This window comes from Notolepis coatsorum, assembly GCF_963971535.1.
Source record: "Notolepis coatsorum genome assembly, chromosome: 1".
NCBI lineage: Eukaryota > Metazoa > Chordata > Actinopteri > Aulopiformes > Paralepididae > Notolepis > Notolepis coatsorum.
The window spans coordinates 322,341,076-322,360,930 of record NC_140165.1 but is presented as its reverse complement, the minus strand read 5'-3'; the positions used below and the strand labels follow the sequence as shown (position 1 = coordinate 322,360,930).

The 19,855-nt window shown below is 45.1% G+C and overlaps 1 protein-coding gene across 1 annotated transcript; it reads left to right on the top strand.

The window, feature by feature from the left end:
• Nucleotides 1-256: 256 nt before the first annotated feature.
• Nucleotides 257-16,591, top strand: LOC311226693 (uncharacterized protein; the record flags this gene model as incomplete). The annotated part of the gene is made up of 4 exons (XM_084312105.1): nucleotides 257-370; nucleotides 1,506-1,642; nucleotides 10,370-10,875; nucleotides 16,281-16,591. 4 exons carry the CDS (start codon nucleotides 257-259, stop codon nucleotides 16,415-16,417), a joined length of 894 nt encoding a protein of 297 aa, XP_084168231.1. The 3' UTR covers nucleotides 16,418-16,591.
• Nucleotides 16,592-19,855: the final 3,264 nt, after the last annotated feature.

Here is a 19,855-nt window from a genome sequence, read left to right as displayed (position 1 = left end):
CCTCCATAAAACTGGTGATAATCTGTGCCTTACTGGAACGCTCTGCCCCTACCATCGCGGAGATGAGCACTTCCACAGGGGGGGGGGCTTCCAGTCAGCTGACGTAGCACCTCGTCTCACCTCCACAGGGGGGCGGGGCTTCCAGTCAGCTGACGTAGCACCTCGTCTCACCCACCGTGAATAAAAACCTGTGTCCCCAGCATCTCCTCAGACGTTACCTGCACATCTGAATCACTACGGCGGCCACAGCATCAAGATGGAACGCGACCAGCAGCGCACTGAAGCTCCAACCTACCTAGCCTGGTCCATCATCAACACGCTGTGCTTCTGCCTGCCTCTGGGGGTGGCTGCTATAATATACTCCAACAAGGTACAGTACATTCCAAATAAGAAATGTCGACCGTCGAAAAATGTCACTTAACGATGCAAGACTCTGGAACCATATTATTCCCTATAGAATTGTGTTGCTATCAAAAATGTAATTGGTCATGTAAAATGTGTTTGCTTACTGTGAACCTCCTATGTACAGTCCCCCCCCCTCGTCAAATGTATATACTCTTTTCTTTTTTTTACTCTTTTTGTATCACAAACAGTACTGTATTTGTAAATCTGGTATGTCATAAATGTATAGATGTAGCAGTACTGTCTATCTGTATGTCATGTATGTCATATATGTCCTGATGAATTGAAAATGGGGGACCCTGATGTAAACAAGACGGTCTGCATCCCCAATTGTGTGTATTGAGCTGTACTGTATTGTACCCATTCTGCAATCTGTTAATAACATTTTCAATTAATCAATCAATCAATCCATCAATCAATTTGTGTAATAAACAGCCGTGTGATATTCAGTAGTTATATTTACATTTACATTTAGCTGAACGCTTTTATCCAAAGCTACTTATTGATTGATTGATTGATTGAAAATGTTATTAACAAATTGCAGAATGGGTACAATACAGTACGGCTCAATACATACAATTGTTAAGGGGTTGCAGACCAGAGAAAGACTTTCGTCTTGTTTACATCAGGGTCCCCCATTTTCAATTCATAGTGACATTTATGACATACACAACATACATGACATCATGACATTTATGGCATAGGGACATACATGACATACAGGTATATAGGAAGGAAGGGTACAACTCTTTCAGCTGAGTAACAATGTTCATCAAACAGTGTTGAAACGTGGGTGCTGCAGTGGTGAGTGCAGAGTAGTAGAGACATATTAGTATAGTAGGTAGTAATATAGACAAGGAGGACTAATGAGTAGAAGAGTGCATGATAGATGTAAATGTAAATGATAGTAGAAGACAGTAAGAAGGTTTTCTTTTCTTTCTTTCATTTGAGATATTGATATTAATTAGCTTATTGATATTCATTCCTAGATATGGGTAACTTTGTGACTTTGAGTGACTTTGGGTAACAATGAATGGGGGGGGGGGGGGGTGGATTCAAGTGATTCCAAGAAAATGCACTAATGCTGTTCTGTTTTGTTTAAGGTGAGCTCAGCCAATGGCACTGGTCAGATATCCGTGGCAGAGGGGGCATCGAGGACGGCCAGGAACCTCAACATCACAGCGCTGACCATTGGGATCATTGCCATCATCACTGTGGTTGTCCTCTCTACGATTAATCTGTGATGTCATCTGAAATCACGCTTGCCGAGAGGAAACGCCATCATTACCGATGACAAACGTGGAACAACCGCTATTCCACCGACGCCCAATCGCCCGGCTTCTGTCGAGAGCCCACAAGGGGCCGTCTGCAATGAGCTGCTACAATGAGAATATGTATATAAAGTGTACTGTATGTTGTTTATATACTGTATATGATCCATGATGTATTGATAAGCATTGCCTCTCTTTATTTGATTCCCATCCAGTTATTGTATATCTGGTGCAATATATTTATTGCGCCATGTCCATGTCAGAAGATATAATAAAACAAATGTTTTACGATTTTGAAATTTGTATTTTGCAGTCGTTACTTCATATAATTTGTAACATGGTACTTCAGAGGATATCTTTCCTCTCAAAAGATAAGAATCTATATTAATTTAGAAAACGAGCAACTACCCTCGATGCTCCTTGTGTTTAAACTGTGCTCTTGGTACATTTATGTATTGGGAATGCCCTCCTGTTAAGATATTCTGGGAAAAAGTAACCACTCAATTATCAGAATTTTTATCTCTGACCATACCTACACTGCCTTCTGTATTGTTGTTGAATGATGTTTCTCAGTTATCAACCTCTGTACATGTAAAGAGACAAATTTTGTCCGGTCTTACGGCTGCCAAAAAGTTGATAGCGTCACGCTGGATTCAACCGGATAAAATGTGCCGGAAGGTATGGGTTCTCACCAGGGGCGGATTTAGGATTGTAGGAGATCCGGGGCTTAGCCCAGATGGGCCCCCTTTTTTTTTTTTTATTATTATTATTTTTTTGGGCAGGCAATGGGTGGTTATGGAGGGGGTCCGGCACAATTTTTTTTTGAATTTAATGAACCTGTACGTGCAATTTCCTGCAATATAGAGCCTTCAATCTTGACCAATAAAGCTGCTCTTTTCACTATAAAACTCAGTTAACCATAACGTAGTTATGGTTAGATTTATATATTGGGGGGGGATATATCATATTTTTCATATAATCAAAAAGTGGTGGAGCAAGATCATACCTTTGCTCCCCCAAGTTCAATAGTGGGAGAGCAGAGATGCTCCGAATGCTCTTATGGCCAGGCGTCTATGATTCACTGATACAAAGTAAAATAGTGCAGTGCAATAAAATAGTTAGTAAAATAGAATAAAATAATGCAATAGTGCATTGCAATAAAATAGTTATCATCGTATTTTTTCGGGAGGCCGGTAAGGAGTGCATTACAGTAGTCGAGTTGGCTTGAGATAAAGGCATGGATCTGGTTTTCAGCGTCCTTTTGATTTATAAATGGCCGTACTTTAGCTATGTTTCTAAGGTGGAAGAATTAAGTTTTTGTCAACTTGTTGATTGTGATTTAAAGCTTAGGTCTGAGTCTACCATAACACCAAGACTTAACTCACTCAAATACAGTTAGCAGCTGGATAGACCACAGATGGAAATTAGCTTCTGCTAAATCTGGTGCAAACATATTTTCATGTAACAATGATGAATTGTAAAAAAAAAAAAAAAAAAAAAATCATTTTTTTTATTTTTATTTTTTTTTTTTTTAAATAGATTCGGGGCTTTTCAGAATACATCCGGGGCTTGAGCCCAGGTAGCCACCCCCTAGCTCCGCCCCTGGTTCTCACCTATCTCGATGTGATTTATCTAGAGACATCTACTGCACGCATTTTAGGTGTTAATAAAGCCAGCATAGCAATCTGGTTAGCTGTGGTGGAGAAGATAAAGGGAAGCATATGAACTGGTGATTTCTGATGTTAAATGGAATAGTGGATGTATAGTCCAAGAGGGGGTCCTGAGGGGGGGGGGGGGGGAGGGAAGGGGAAGGAAAGAGTGATGAAGAGCGAGCAAGAGCACATGTATTGTATTGTATTGTATTTATTATTTTTATGTCTTTTAATCTACATTTATTTTGATTTAATTACTGGACTATCATTATTGTTATTATTATTTCTGTCATTGTCCTGTGATTTATCATATATTTTTACTGTTACTGTATTGTTTGTCTAGTTTTATGATAAAAAAAGGGAAAATAAAAAACATTTGTTAAAAAAAAAAAAAAAAAAAAAAAGGGGCAACTGACGACATGACGAGCAACGGAATATATCATGAACCTTGTTCATCGGTCAGATCAAGGAGGTTGAAGAGAAGGGTTAACCCTAACCCTAACCCTAGAGAGGTACAGAGATAACAGCTGTGGTCAGAGACTAGAGACTAGAGAGATAACATCTGTGGTCAGAGACTAGAGACTAGAGACTAGAGAGATAACAGCTGTGGTCAGAGACTAGAGACTAGAGAGGTACAGAGATAACAGCTGTGGTCAGAGACTAGAGACTAGAGAGGTACAGAGATAACAGCTGTGGTCAGAGACTAGAGACTAGAGACTAGAGACTAGAGACTAGAGACTAGAGAGGTACAGAGATAACAGCTGTGGTCAGAGACTAGAGACTAGAGACTAGAGAGATAACAGCTGTGGTCAGAGACTAGAGACTAGAGAGGTACAGAGATAACAGCTGTGGTCAGAGACTAGAGACTAGAGACTAGAGAGATAACAGCTGTGGTCAGAGACTAGAGACTAGAGAGGTACAGAGATAACAGCTGTGGTCAGAGACTAGAGACTAGAGAGGTACAGAGATAACAGCTGTGGTCAGAGACTAGAGACTAGAGAGGTACAGAGATAACAGCTGTGGTCAGAGACTAGAGACTAGAGAGATAACAGCTGTGGTCAGAGACTAGAGACTAGAGAGGTACAGAGATAACAGCTGTGGTCAGAGACTAGAGACTAGAGAGGTACAGAGATAACAGCTGTGGTCAGAGACTAGAGACTAGAGAGGTACAGAGATAACAGCTGTGGTCAGAGACTAGAGACTAGAGAGGTACAGAGATAACAGCTGTGGTCAGAGACTAGAGACTAGAGAGGTACAGAGATAACAGCTGTGGTCAGAGACTAGAGACTAGAGACTAGAGAGATAACAGCTGTGGTCAGAGACTAGAGACTAGAGACTAGAGAGGTACAGAGATAACAGCTGTGGTCAGAGACTAGAGACTAGAGACTAGAGAGGTACAGAGATAACAGCTGTGGTCAGAGACTAGAGACTAGAGACTAGAGAGGTACAGAGATAACAGCTGTGGTCAGAGACTAGAGACTAGAGAGATAACAGCTGTGGTCAGAGACTAGAGACTAGAGAGGTACAGAGATAACAGCTGTGGTCAGAGACTAGAGACTAGAGAGGTACAGAGATAACAGCTGTGGTCAGAGACTAGAGACTAGAGAGGTACAGAGATAACAGCTGTGGTCAGAGACTAGAGACTAGAGAGATACCAGCTGTGGTCAGAGACTAGAGACTAGAGGTACAGAGATAACAGCTGTGGTCAGAGACTAGAGACTAGAGAGGTACAGAGATAACAGCTGTGGTCAGAGACTAGAGACTAGAGACTAGAGAGGTACAGAGATAACAGCTGTGGTCAGAGACTAGAGACTAGAGAGGTACAGAGATAACAGCTGTGGTCAGAGACTAGAGACTAGAGACTAGAGACTAGAGGGGTACAGAGATAACAGCTGTGGTCAGAGACTAGAGACTAGAGGTACAGAGATAACAGCTGTGGTCAGAGACTAGAGACTAGAGGTACAGAGATAACAGCTGTGGTCAGAGACTAGAGACTAGAGAGGTACAGAGATAACAGCTGTGGTCAGAGACTAGAGACTAGAGGTACAGAGATAACAGCTGTGGTCAGAGACTAGAGACTAGAGAGGTACAGAGATAACAGCTGTGGTCAGAGACTAGAGACTAGAGGTACAGAGATAACAGCTGTGGTCAGAGACTAGAGACTAGAGACTAGAGAGGTACAGAGATAACAGCTGTGGTCAGAGACTAGAGACTAGAGAGGTACAGAGATAACAGCTGTGGTCAGAGACTAGAGACTAGAGGTACAGAGATAACAGCTGTGGTCAGAGACTAGAGACTAGAGACTAGAGGGGTACAGAGATAACAGCTGTGGTCAGAGACTAGAGACTAGAGAGGTACAGAGATAACAGCTGTGGTCAGAGACTAGAGACTAGAGACTAGAGAGGTACAGAGATAACAGCTGTGGTCAGAGACTAGAGACTAGAGAGGTACAGAGAGAACAGCTGTGGTCAGAGACTAGAGACTAGAGAGGTACAGAGAGAACAGCTGTGGTCAGAGACTAGAGACTAGAGAGGTACAGAGATAACAGCTGTGGTCAGAGACTAGAGACTAGAGAGGTACAGAGATAACAGCTGTGGTCAGAGACTAGAGACTAGAGAGGTACAGAGATAACAGCTGTGGTCAGAGACTAGAGACTAGAGGTACAGAGATAACAGCTGTGGTCAGAGACTAGAGACTAGAGACTAGAGAGGTACAGAGATAACAGCTGTGGTCAGAGACTAGAGACTAGAGAGGTACAGAGAGAACAGCTGTGGTCAGAGACTAGAGACTAGAGACTAGAGAGGTACAGAGATAACAGCTGTGGTCAGAGACTAGAGACTAGAGAGGTACAGAGATAACAGCTGTGGTCAGAGACTAGAGACTAGAGAGGTACAGAGAGAACAGCTGTGGTCAGAGACTAGAGACTAGAGGTACAGAGATAACAGCTGTGGTCAGAGACTAGAGACTAGAGGTACATAGATAACAGCTGTGGTCAGAGACTAGAGACTAGAGACTAGAGAGATAACAGCTGTGGTCAGAGACTAGAGACTAGAGAGGTACAGAGATAACAGCTGTGGTCAGAGACTAGAGACTAGAGAGGTACAGAGATAACAGCTGTGGTCAGAGACCACAATCGAAAGACAAAGTGTGTCTTTAGTCAGCAATGGGAAATGGGGCGGGTCAATATATTACTTATGGCGATAACATAACGTACAATCTGAATCTGAATCTGAATACAATATGTACCCTTTTTCTATGGTCCATAAGGACTTTATTTACATATTTTAAGTGGTATCGCAATGTGGTAGGTGACACACACACACACGCACACGCACGCACGCACGCACGCACGCAAGATGTGGGGGAGGACATGACCGACAGAGGAGAGGGAGAACGGGAGGAGAAGTGGGGGAGGACATGACCGACAGAGGAGAGGGAGAACGGGAGGAGATGTGGGGGAGGACATGACCGACAGAGAGGGAGAACGGGAGAAGATGTGGGGGAGGACATGACCGACAGAGGAGAGGGAGAACGGGAGGAGATGTGGGGGAGGACATGACCGACAGAGGAGAGGGAGAACGGGAGAAGATGTGGGGAGGACATGACCGACAGAGGAGAGGGAGGGAGAACGGGAGGAGACGTGGGGGAGGACATGACCGACAGAGGAGAGGGAGAACGGGAGAAGATGTGGGGAGGACATGACCGACAGAGGAGAGGGAGGGAGAACGGGAGGAGATGTGGGGGAGGACATGACCGACAGAGGAGAGGGAGAACGGGAGGAGAAGTGGGGGAGGACATGACCGACAGAGGAGAGGGAGAACGGGAGGAGATGTGGGGGAGGACATGACCGACAGAGGAGAGGGAGAACGGGAGGAGATGTGGGGGAGGACATGACCGACAGAGGAGAGGGAGAACGGGAGGAGAAGTGGGGGAGGACATGACCGACAGAGGAGAGGGAGAACGGGAGAAGATGTGGGGGAGGACATGACCGACAGAGGAGAGGGAGAACGGGAGGAGATGTGGGGGAGGACATGACGACAGAGGAGAGGGAGAACGGGAGGAGATGTGGGGGAGGACATGACCGACAGAGGAGAGGGAGAACGGGAGGAGATGTGGGGAGGACATGACCGACAGAGGAGAGGGAGAACGGGAGGAGATGTGGGGAGGACATGACCGACAGAGGAGAGGGAGAACGGGAGGAGATGTGGGGAGGACATGACGACAGAGGAGAGGGAGAACGGGAGGAGATGTGGGGGAGGACATGACCGACAGAGGAGAGGGAGAACGGGGGGAGATGTGGGGGAGGACATGACCGACAGAGGAGAGGGAGAACGGGAGGAGATGTGGGGGAGGACATGACCGACAGAGGAGAGGGAGAACGGGAGGAGATGTGGGGAGGACATGACCGACAGAGGAGAGGGAGAACGGGAGGAGATGTGAGGGAGGACATGACCGACAGAGGAGAGGGAGAACGGGAGAAGATGTGGGGGAGGACATGACCGACAGAGGAGAGGGAGAACGGGAGGAGATGTGGGGAGGACATGACCGACAGAGGAGAGGGAGAACGGGAGGAGATGTGGGGGAGGACATGACCGACAGAGGAGAGGGAGAACGGGAGGAGATGTGGGGGAGGACATGACCGACAGAGGAGAGGGAGAACGGGAGGAGACGTGGGGAGGACATGACCGACAGATCAGCCCGGTGCGGCCGCGCGGGTGTGCGAGGCACTATGCGGTGCGCCACTGGGGCGCCCCAGGTCTGGACTTTTAAACTTGATGTTGCACCGATAACATGTCTCCAACCACTGCACTTTATTGTCTTATCGTTGTCTCACTGTTCTGTCCTGTTTTGCACTTTCTTATTTATTATTCTTGATATTTAAAGTTTTTTATTTTTCACAAGCAGGACAATACATACATGACAAGACAAACTAAGACAAAAATAATAATAATAATAATAATAATAATAATAATAATAATAATAATAATAATAATAATAATAATAATAATAATAATAATAATAATAATAATAATAATAATAATAATAATAATAATAATAATAATAATAATAATAATAATAATAATAATAATAATAATCATATTCCAGATAGTGATCTAATAAAGTTCAGGGGACCTTGAAGGCCATCGGGCCGATCACTCTCTTGAAGAGACAGAGCAGCCTGTTCCATCGATAACAAGTCCATGAAGTCCTTGCGCCAGTTCTCCAAACTGAAGCAGTTAGGTTTGCGTTCTTTCCAGTTCATTAAAATAATCCGTTTGCATGCTAGAAAAGCCAGTGCTACAATATTATTTACAATCTTTGCTTGAGCAGTGTCCATTTTTACACCCAATATACACGTTATAGGGCAAGGATTAATGTCAATTTGGAGAGTAACTGACAGGTCCTCACAAATGTCCAACCAAAATGTCCTAACAAGCGGGCAGTGCCACAGCTAGTGCATGAGCGTACCCTCTACTCCACACCCATGCCAGCACAATTTGGGTAGGGTGTGATTCATTTTATTCAGTGTACAGGGTGTTATATAGGCCCTGTGTAGTATATTTTTTTTTATTATTTTTTTATTATCTTTCTTCCCCTCCTTTTTTCCCGATTTCTCTCCCATCCCACCCTTCCTGGTTGTTGCGTACTTTCCCCTACTGTTGGTCCGGGAGACCGGAGACTCACATGCTTTCCTCTCACCGGGGAGAGTGTAGCGTGTGGGAGGCCACACTATCTCTCCTCAGTTCCAACCCTCGCTGAGCAGGCGCCCCGACCGAACTGTAGGGGTCGCTGTCCACAACGCCCAGGACCCACCCTTCAGCTTTCCCACCCCCTGATACAGCCAATTGTATCAGTGTGAGAGGCCAGCCAAGCTGATAGCAACGCCGGGAGCTGGATTCGAACAGGCGAATCCTAGTGTCTCCCGGTGTTGGTGACGAGCGTAATCTCCGTGCGCCACCTGCCCCCCCCTGTGTAGTATCTTTAATTGTATAATTATTATTATTTATTATTCTTATTTGTGAAGATTTTTTTTTGCACTGTACTATCGTATCACGTTCCAGTGTGTTTTCAACATAATGGCGAATAAAGTAATCAGAATCTGAATCAGAATCTGAGTAGAGGAGGTTTATTTGATTGAGCAACATATTTAAACTTGTCAGTCAGCAGATTTATTTTGAAAAGGGATATTTGTCCCATTCTCTGCTTCTCTCCTCCTCCTCTCTGTTCCTCTCCTCCCTCTCTGCTTCTCTCCTCCTCCTCTCTGTTCCTCTCCTCCCTCTCTGCTTCTCTCCTCCTCCTCTCTGTCCCTCTCCTCCCTCTCTGCTTCTCTCCTCCTCCTCTTTGTTCCTCTCCTCCCTCTCTGCTTCTCTCATCCTCCTCTTTGTTCCTCTCCTCCCTCTCTGCTTCTCTCCTCCTCCTCTACAGTCTCTCCTCCTCCTCTCTGTTCCTCTCCTCCTCCTCTACAGTCTCCTCCTCCTCTCTGTTCCTCTCCTCCCTCTCTGTTCCTCTCCTCCTCCTCTACAGTCTCTCCTCCTCTCTGTTCCTCTCCTCCCTCTCTGTTCCTCTCCTCCTCCTCTACAGTCTCTCCTCCTCTCTGTTCCTCTCCTCCCTCTCTGCTTCTCTCCTCCTCCTCTACAGTCTCTCCTCCTCTCTGTTCCTCTCCTCCTCCTCTCTGTTCCTCTCCTCCTCCTCTACAGTCTCTCCTCCCTCTCTGTTCCTCTCCTCCCTCTCTGTTCCTCTCCTCCTCCTCTACAGTCTCTCCTCCTCTCTGCTTCTCTCCTCCCTCTCTGCTTCTCTCCTCCTCCTCTACAGTCTCTCCTCCTCTCTGTTCCTCTCCTCCCTCTCTGCTTCTCTCCTCCTCCTCTACAGTCTCTCCTCCCTCTCTGTTCCTCTCCTCCCTCTCTGTTCCTCTCCTCCTCCTCTACAGTCTCTCCTCCCTCTCTGTTCCTCTCCTCCCTCTCTGCTTCTCTCCTCCTCCTCTACAGTCTCTCCTCCCTCTCTGTTCCTCTCCTCCCTCTCTGTTCCTCTCCTCCTCCTCTACAGTCTCTCCTCCCTCTCTGTTCCTCTCCTCCCTCTGCTCTCCTCTCCAACCAATCAGTGCTATGTGGTTCCCCCGCGCAGAGCCCCACCCCCTCCCCCTAAACCACGCCCACACAGAATAAATGGCCCCAGCAGAGTCCCAGAAAGGGCCCAGACTCCACTAACGACCAGCGTAGAGACACAGAGGAGCCCGCTCTCAGGACCCGCACCCCGCTCTCAGGACCCGCACCCCGCTCTCAGGACCCGCACCCCGCTCTCAGGACCCGCACCCCGCTCTCAGGACCCGCACCCCGCTCTCAGGACCCGCACCCCGCTCTCAGGACCCGCACCCCGCTCTCAGGACCCGCACCCCGCTCTCAGGACCCGCACCCCGCTCTCAGGACCCGGAGCCACCATGGAAGGAGGCCAGAGCCGCTCGGTGGCCCAGACGTACCTGGGCTGGTCCATCTTCAACGCCCTCTGCTGCTGCCTGCCGCTGGGGGTCGCCGCCATCATCTGCTCCTGCAGGGTAGGTCACTTCTGCTTATTATTATTATTATTATTATTATTATTATTATTATTATTATTATTATTATTATTATTATTAGTATCATCGTCTTCATCATCGTTATTATTATAGATTATATTTATCTAGTTATTAAAGACATTTGCACTACATCCATACCTCATTTTGTCTTTTTTTTCTTTTATGGTTTTTGTACCTCATTGTCTGCATCTTTACTTCATTGTACTTACAGTAGGTTGTACTTTAGTGTGTATAATGTATAGTGTTGGGACTTATTCCTCTTTTACTCACTTTTTTTTACTGTATGAAGCACATTCTCAGGGGCTCATGCAGAACCAAGCATTTCACTGTAATGTACAGTACGTGACAAATAAAAGCAAACGTGGAGCTCCGTGGAGAGCAGACGTGTGCAGACGTGTGTCGCTGGAGCCCGTTCCCCCGGCTCACGGCACGCACACTCAGACACACTGTAGGAATCACAGTCAGTCTCCAGCCGACGTGAGCGAGGCGCGTCACAGGTTCGAGAGCCTCGGCCTTCTGGCTGAACTGAGGGACAGAGGGACACGTTTTATTTTCTTTCTTTTTTCGCAAACCAACAATGCTTTTCTTTTGAGGCCAGAAAGAAACCAGTTCAAGCCACATTCCTGTCTATAATTGACTAGATATGGCGACATGATAAATATCATGCACGCTGCCTCTTCACTGCTAAACAAGCTAGACAGTGTGCATCCTGCTTCTCTGCGCTTCATCACAGCACAATTAATGTATAAAGCAAAAGGTAACATACTGTACTTCCGGGAAACATTCAAGAACTGTTCTTTGATAGGGAGGGGGGTTATAACCTGAGGGGAGAACTCAGTTTAAAAGTTCTTAGTGTACGCACTACTACCAGGAGAAGACACTGCATCTCGATATGTGGAGTGAAACTGTGCAACAGTCTGAATGTGGTGCTAAAGCAACGTCCAGACATGAGACCATTCAAACTGATGAATAAGGAAATGATGTTCACGAGGTACAGGGACGAGGGAGGGACTTCACGGGTGTTTACATTTTTATTTTATTTCTTATTTGTTTTACGTGTATATTTTTTTGTTTTGCATATATATTTATTTTGTAAGGTTTTAAATTAGTACATTCATTTTGAGTAGTGGAACAGGGGTAGGATTAAATAAGTGTATACTTCTTCCTACTCCTTTTCGAACATGTAAATTGAGTTATGTTGTCTTTTTTTTTGTTTTATATTGTTTGTGATTTACATGTTCGAAATAAAGATTTAAAATCAAATCACCAGAGTAAGGGCTTTACTGACCAGCGTGTGCTTTATCACATGGTGGGATGGGCCTCTCTGCACGCGCGCACGGAGGAAACCACACATGCATGTTTTTATTAGTGCTGTCAATCGATTAAAATATGTAACTCGATTAATCGCATGATTGTCCATAGTTAACTCGCGATTAATCGCAAATGAATCGCATTTTTTATTTGTTCTACCTTAAACGGAACTTTTTCAAGTTCCAAGTGTTAATACTCTTATCAACATGAGTCAACAAATGCTTGCTTTGTGCAGCCATTTAACACAAAAGGATGACCCTCATGCATTGCAAATTTGCATCAAATTCATCAAAAGTGATGCACAAAATAACTTAAAAGAAAATAATAATTTAAAACAATGAATAAAGTGTGCATGAAATAATAGGGGAAAGAAAACGTTAGGAACTTGTTACATTCACAAGGGCTGAGTAATCACCCCCCCCCCCCTCTCTCTCTCTCACACACCCCCCCCCTCTCTCTCTCTCACACTCTCCCAGCTCTCTTTCTCTCTTGCCCCTTCCTCATCTCTCTCACCCCCCTCTCTCTCTATATCTCACACACACACACACACACGCGCGCACACGCACACACACGCACACACACACAGACACACACACACACACACACACACACACACACACACACACACACACACACACACACACACACACACACACACACACACACACACACACACACACACACACTTAACTTTGACAGCCTTAGTTTTTATATATAAGGCCGTTCTATAGGGAAGCTTCCTCTATAATATCTTTCCAGTCTCATTAGCTCCGCCTCTAGCAGCTACTGTACCAGGTCTGTACCAGGTCCACAAGATGGCTACAGTACCAGGTCCTCTAGCAGCTACTGTACCAGGTCTGTACCAGGTCCACAAGATGGCTACAGTACCAGGTCCTCTAGCAGCTACTGTACCAGGTCTGTACCAGGTCCACAAGATGGCTACAGTACCAGGTCCTCTAGCAGCTACTGTACCAGGTCCACAAGATGGCTACAGTACTTTAAAGAGAATAAAGAGAATACACACTGAACTAGGAAGGACAGCTTGTTCTCGCTTTGCACCGTGGGCATGGGATGGGCTACACCGTGGGCATGGGATGGGCTACACCGTGGGCATGGGATGGGCTACACCGTGGGCATGGGATGGGCTACACCGTGGGCATGGGATGGGCTACACCGTGGGCATGGGATGGGCTACACCGTGGGCATGGGATGGGCTACACCGTGGGCATGGGATGGGCTACACCGTGGGCATGGGATGGGCTACACCGTGGGCATGGGATGGGCTACACCGTGGGCATGGGATGGGCTACACCGTGGGCATGGGATGGGCTACACCGTGGGCATGGGATGGGCTACACTGTGGGCATGGGATGGGCTACACCGTGGGCATGGGATGGGCTACACCGTGGGCATGGGATGGGCTACACCGTGGGCATGGGATGGGCTACACCGTGGGCATGGGATGGGCTACACCGTGGGCATGGGATGGGCTACACCGTGGGCATGGGATGGGCTACACCGTGGGCATGGGATGGGCTACACCGTGGGCATGGGATGGGCTACACCGTGGGCATGGGATGGGCTACACCGTGGGCAGGGATGGGCTACACCGTGGGCATGGGATGGGCTACACTGTGGGCATGGGATGGGCTACACCGTGGGCATGGGATGGGCTACACCGTGGGCATGGGATGGGCTACACTGTGGGCATGGGATGGGCTACACCGTGGGCATGGGATGGGCTACACCGTGGGCATGGGATGGGCTACACCGTGGGCATGGGATGGGCTACACCGTGGGCATGGGATGGGCTACACTGTGGGCATGGGATGGGCTACACCGTGGGCATGGGATGGGCTACAGGACCAGATCCACTCAGACACCCTGGTCTCTCTTGGCGAATTTAAATCTCTGTTACATAACTTCTTACAAGAAGAATGTCGCTGCTTTCTGTAGTCGGGTCCCAACCGCAAAATGACTGTATTACCCTGTTTTATACTGTCATACACCTTTACTATCATGTAGTAGACTATTCTGTTTTGTTTTCTGCTTTTGTGTTCCATGTGATGTATTGTGTATATTGTATACGTGCACTTTTACAGTGTTCTTGTGTGATGTATCGCAAATGTTATCGCTGTCATCTTGGCCAGGTCTCCCTTGCAAAGGAGATCTTGTATCTCAATGGGACTTCCAGGTTAAATAAAGGTTTCAAAATACTTGTAAAATTAAGAAAAACATGGATCCTGATTAAGTAGATTTGGCTGAAATGAGTTTAGATTCTATTGAAGAGAATGCAGCAAGCGGGTGTATTTCACTGAGCTGACTAGTGCAGGAAAGAGTGACTTCTTCTTCTTCTTCTTCTTCTTCTTCTTCTTCTTCTTCTTCTTCTTCTTCTTCTTCTTCTTCTTCTTCTTCTTCTTCTTCTTCTTCTTCTTCTTCTTCTTCTTCTTCTTCTTCTTCTTCTTCTTTCTTCTTCTTCTTCTTCTTCTTCTTCTTCTTCTTCTTCTTCTTCTTCTTCTTCTTCTTCTTCTTTCTTCTTTCTTCTTCTTCTTCTCTTCTCTAACCTTCTTCTTCTCCTTCTCTCTAAAGAGTGACCCTTCTTCTTCTCTTCTCTAACCTTCTTCTTCTTCTTCTTCTCTAACCTTCTTCTTCTCCTCCTCTCTAACCTTCTTCTTCTTCTCTAACCTTCTTCTTCTTCTTCTCTTCTCTAACCTTCTTCTTCTTCTTCTTCTTCTTCTTCTTCTTCTCTAACCTTCTTCTTCTCTCCCTCTCTAACTTTTTCTTCTCCTCCTCTCTAACCTTCTTCTTCTTCTCTAACCTTCTTCTTCTCTCTCTTCTCTAACCTTCTTCTTCTCCTTCTCTCTAAAGAGTGACCCTTCTTCTTCTCTTCTCTAACCTTCTTCTTCTTCTTCTTCTCTTCTTCTTCTTCTTCTTCTTCTTCTTCTTCTTCTCTCTTCTTCTTCTTCTTCTTCTTCTTCTTCTTCTTCTTCTTCTTCTTCTTCTTCTTCTTCTTCTTCTTCTTCTTCTTCTTCTTCTTCTTCTTCTTCTTTTCTTCTTCTTCTTCTTCTTCTTCTTCTTCTTCTTCTTCTTCTTCTTCTTCTTCTTCTTCTTCTTCTTCTTCTTCTTCTCTACCTTCTTCTTCTTCTTCTTCTTCTCTAACCTTCTTCTTCTTCTTCTCTAACCTTCTTCTTCTTCTTCTTCTTCTTCTTCTTCTTCTCTAACCTTCTTCTTCTTCTTCTCTACTTCTTCTTCTTCTTCTTCTTCTTCTTCTTCTTCTCTAACCTTCTTCTTCTTCTCTAACCTTCTTCTTCTCTTCTCTAACCTTCTTCTTCTCCTCCTCTCTAACCGTCTTCTTCTTCTCTAACCTTCTTCTTCTTCTTCTCTAACCTTCTTCTTCTCTCTAACCTTCTTCTTCTCCTCCTCTCTAACCTTCTTCTTCTTCTCTAACCTTCTTCTTCTTCTTCTCTTCTCTAACCTTCTTCTTCTCTTCTCTAACCTTCTTCTTCTCCTCCTCTCTAACCTTCTTCTTCTTCTCTAACCTTCTTCTTCTTCTTCTCTTCTCTAACCTTCTTCTTCTCCTTCCTCTAAAGAGTGACCCTCTTCTCTCTTCTCTAACCTTCTTCTTCTTCTTCTTCTTCTTCTTCTCTAACCTTCTTCTTCTTCTTCTCTAACCTTCTTCTTCTTCTTCTTCTCTAACCTTCTTCTTCTTCTCTTCTCTAACCTTCTTCTTCTTCTTCTTCTCTAACCTTCTTCTTCTCCTCTTCTCTAACCTTCTTCTTCTTCTTCTTCTCTAACCTTCTTCTTCTTCTTCTCTAACCTTCTTCTTCTCCTCCTCTCTAACCTTCTTCTTCTCTTCTCTAACCTTCTTCTTCTCCTCCTCTCTAACCTTCTCTTCTTCTTCTTCTCTTCTCTAACCTTCTTCTTCTCTTCTCTAACCTTCTTCTTCTCCTCTCTCTAACCTTCTTCTTCTTCTCCTCCTCCTCTAACCTTCTTCTTCTTCTTCTCCTCCTCTCTAACCTTCTTCTTCTTCTTCTCCTCCTCTTAACCTTCTTCTTCTTCTTTCCTCTCCTCTCTCAGCGCAGAATGCGAACGCCATCGGAGAGACGGCCACAGCAGAGGAGGCGTCGCGCACCGCCAAGATCCTGAACATCATCGCTCTCGTCGTTGGGATTATTTTGCTCATCATCATCGCCATCAAAGCAACCCAAGGATAACCGGCGAGAACCGGCGAGAACCGGAGAGAACCGGAGAGAACAAACATTTCTTGTTTTTCCCAAGTTGCCTGTTTTTTTTTTACCAGCCCTCATTTATTGCAAAATTCCTCCTGAAGGAACCACTGATTATAAACAGCTGTGTGTGTGGCTGCATGTGTGTGTGTGTGTGTGTGCTTGCATGTGTGTGTGTGTGTGTTGTGTGCTGCATGTGTGTGTGCTTGCATGTGTGTCCGGTGTGTGTGTGTGTGTGTGTGTGTGTGTGTGTGTGTGTGTGTGTGTGTGTGTGTGTGTGTGTGTGTGTGTGTGTGTGTGTGTGTGTGTGTGTGTGTGTGTGTGGTGTGTGTGTGTACAGTACCCTTCCCCAAACCAAGCAGCCAATGTAAACAGACTCCAAGGACGCAATTAACAGAGTGATGCCTGTAGCGCGTCCGGCGCGCCGCTCCCAGGCCGCGTTCTACTTCACCCCTCTGTTGTCTGTTAACAATGAATAAATACTAAAGAAGCACCGGCCCCCTCTGTTGTCTGTTAACAATGAATAAATACTAAAGAAGCACCGGTCTTTCTCTTATTTGTTAACGCCGAATAAATACTAATCTGTCAACAGCGACGGCTTTCTCTTTGTGCAAACTGAACTGCGTTGTTGTTGGTAAAAGAGCCGAGAGTGACGGGAGAATTATGTTCCTCTCCCTTGTTCCCTTGTGTCTCTGTGTGTCTCTGAGTGTCTCTGTGTGGTCTCTGTGTGTGTCTCTGAGTGTGTCTCTGAGTGTGTCTCTGAGTGTGTCTCTGTGTGTGTCTCTGAGTGTGTCTCTGTGTGTGTCTCTGTGTGTGTCTCTGTGTGTGTCTCTGTGTGTGTCTCTGTGTGTGTCTCTGAGTGTGTTTCTGTGTGTGTCTCTGAGTGTGTCTCTGTGTGTGTCTCTGAGTGTGTCTCTGTGTGTGTCTCTGAGTGTGTCTCGGAGTGTCTCTGAGTGTGTCTCTGAGTGTGTCTCTGTGTGTGTCTCTGAGTGTGTCTCTGTGTGTGTCTCTGTGTGTGTCTCTGTGTGTGTCTCTGTGTGTGTCTCTGAGTGTGTCTCTGAGAGAGTGTAGGGAGGATGTTCAGAGGGTGTGTCTCTGTGTGTGTCTCTCTGTGTGTGTTTCTGTGTGTCTCTGTGTGTGTCTCTGAGAGTGTGTAGTGAGGATGTGCAGAGTGTGTGTCTCTGTGTGTGTCTGAGAGTGTGTAGTGAGGATGTGCAGTGTGTGTCTGAGCAAGCGTAGTGTGACCATACTGTATTTGATTTCCAGAAAAGAGGACATGCTGGCCCCAGCCTCGAGACACATAGTGATACTCAAAGTTGGCCTCCTCTGTATGGATAGAAAATGATTATTTATATTATTTTATATAACACAATAATATCTCTCTATAACCAAAGACACACCAAACCAACAACAATCAACATGCTTTATTATGCCTAAAATTATCAAATTAACAAATCCCGATGGCACAAGAATAACTTAAAAATCAACCTGTAACAAAATAATAGCTCTCCTTTCAAGTATTACTGGACAACAATAAATAACAACAAAAAAAATGAAATAATGTTCTAAATAATACCTCTTCTGTAGAAAATCCAGCTTTAACATTATCTCTGTATCTTTTCAATGTAAATAATAAAACAGTATAACCTCACAAAGATACTAATCTAATTATTTTAAAAGTGCACAATGCAGTTCTGGATTTGTACATTGCATAACTTTCCATTAGTGAACATGACATATGTATTACCTATGTTTATTATACAAATCAAACCAAAAACATTTTGAGGCACCATGAACCAAGTATACGGCTACTAAACATTTTGACAGTGTCAGGGTCTGGAAATGTCTTTTGTCCAATCCATGCATCTGTAGCTGTGTGATGTTTGCAGCAACCAGTTTTCTGGGTCTAACAAAGAATTCTGTAAACTTTGCAGACGAACGCACACCTTGCACAGCTTTTTGTTAAATGTTTTTCTGTGTCCATGTGCGTGTTAATCCTAACAGGTGGGGCACCGCGTCGTGCCGTCATGCCCGTGTGCTGAACACACGCAAGCCGCGGCACTTTGCGAGCGTCTAGCGGCTCAGGGTTGCATTTCATTCCATCTGAATGGACCAATTCCGCGCCTCGTTTCTCGAGTTCCATGACAATATGAAAAGCATGAAAAGAGGACATGTCCGGGCAAAAGAGGCCGTTTGGTCACCCTAGCGTAGTGAGGATGTGCAGAGTGTGTGTCTGTGTGTTTCCAAGAGAGCTTAGTGAGCAGTGGTGGATAGGGAACATTTTTCTAGGTGGAGCGGAACTATGTGTTGGGGATAAGGGTTCCGCACGGACAATATTGTTGGTTGCTTTCCTGTCGGCAAATCAGTTCCAGTTAGCTAGCATTAGCAAGCAGACAGTTTGATGTTGTATTGACAGTCAAACCTTAGCACTTTGAGATTTGGTTCCAAATGTAAAGTGCACTACAAATTAAATTTATTGTTATTATTATTATGTTGAATAAACGTTAATAAACGAACTATTTTACCCAAGGATATATCCATGAAATTCGGATTTCGGACGGAGCAGATAGCTAACGTTAGCTCAGTTGTTAAGCCATTTATCTGTCTATAAGATAACAAGTGATGACTTCTGTTTAACTTAATGTTGAAGCATACTGAAGCATATGTTTCGCTTGCCTTACCTTCGACTCATACAGCCTTGTTGTTGATGTTGTCCAACAGTCCACAAGCCTTAATCCACTTTAAAAAATAAAGCTGTGTTTTACGGCTTGAACTTTCCATAACGTGTCCATATGAATCCATTTTGTTAGATCCAAGTCCAACACTGTCTGAATGTACAGCATCTTGTGATTATTATAAATTTCCGACGACGACAAGTTACAACAACCATAGACCTATGACAACAACTAGTAGCCGAGCGGAGCGTATGGGATTCTCCTGGTGGACGAGACAACGTGCCTCGCTCAGCCAACAGAGTGAATAGAAGGGACAACTCGACAATGACTCTACTTCAGGCGCTAGAGAAAAGCGTCCACAGGCATCGTATTTGAAGACGCTGATTGGATTAAATTTAGTTGCTGGGTTCATTTATTTATTTTTCAATTGGCTGAGTTGCGCACTGACGCTGGCGCTGATTTCTAGCGCCCAAGAAGAGAGAGGATGAATAGGACGCACAAACAATGATTTATATTTGATACAATACATGTTATTGTGCATTTTAACACACACATACTTAAAATGAGTAATTATTATTTATTAAAAAAAAATTATTATATTTTTAGGAAAGATCACGGAAAGATCTAGTCTCTCTCTCTCTCTCTCTCTCTCTCTCTCTCTCTCCATCTCTCTCCCTCTCTCTCCCCTCCCTCTCTTTCTCTATCGCCCCTCTCTATCTCTCTCTCTCTCTCTCTCCCATCTCTCTCCCAT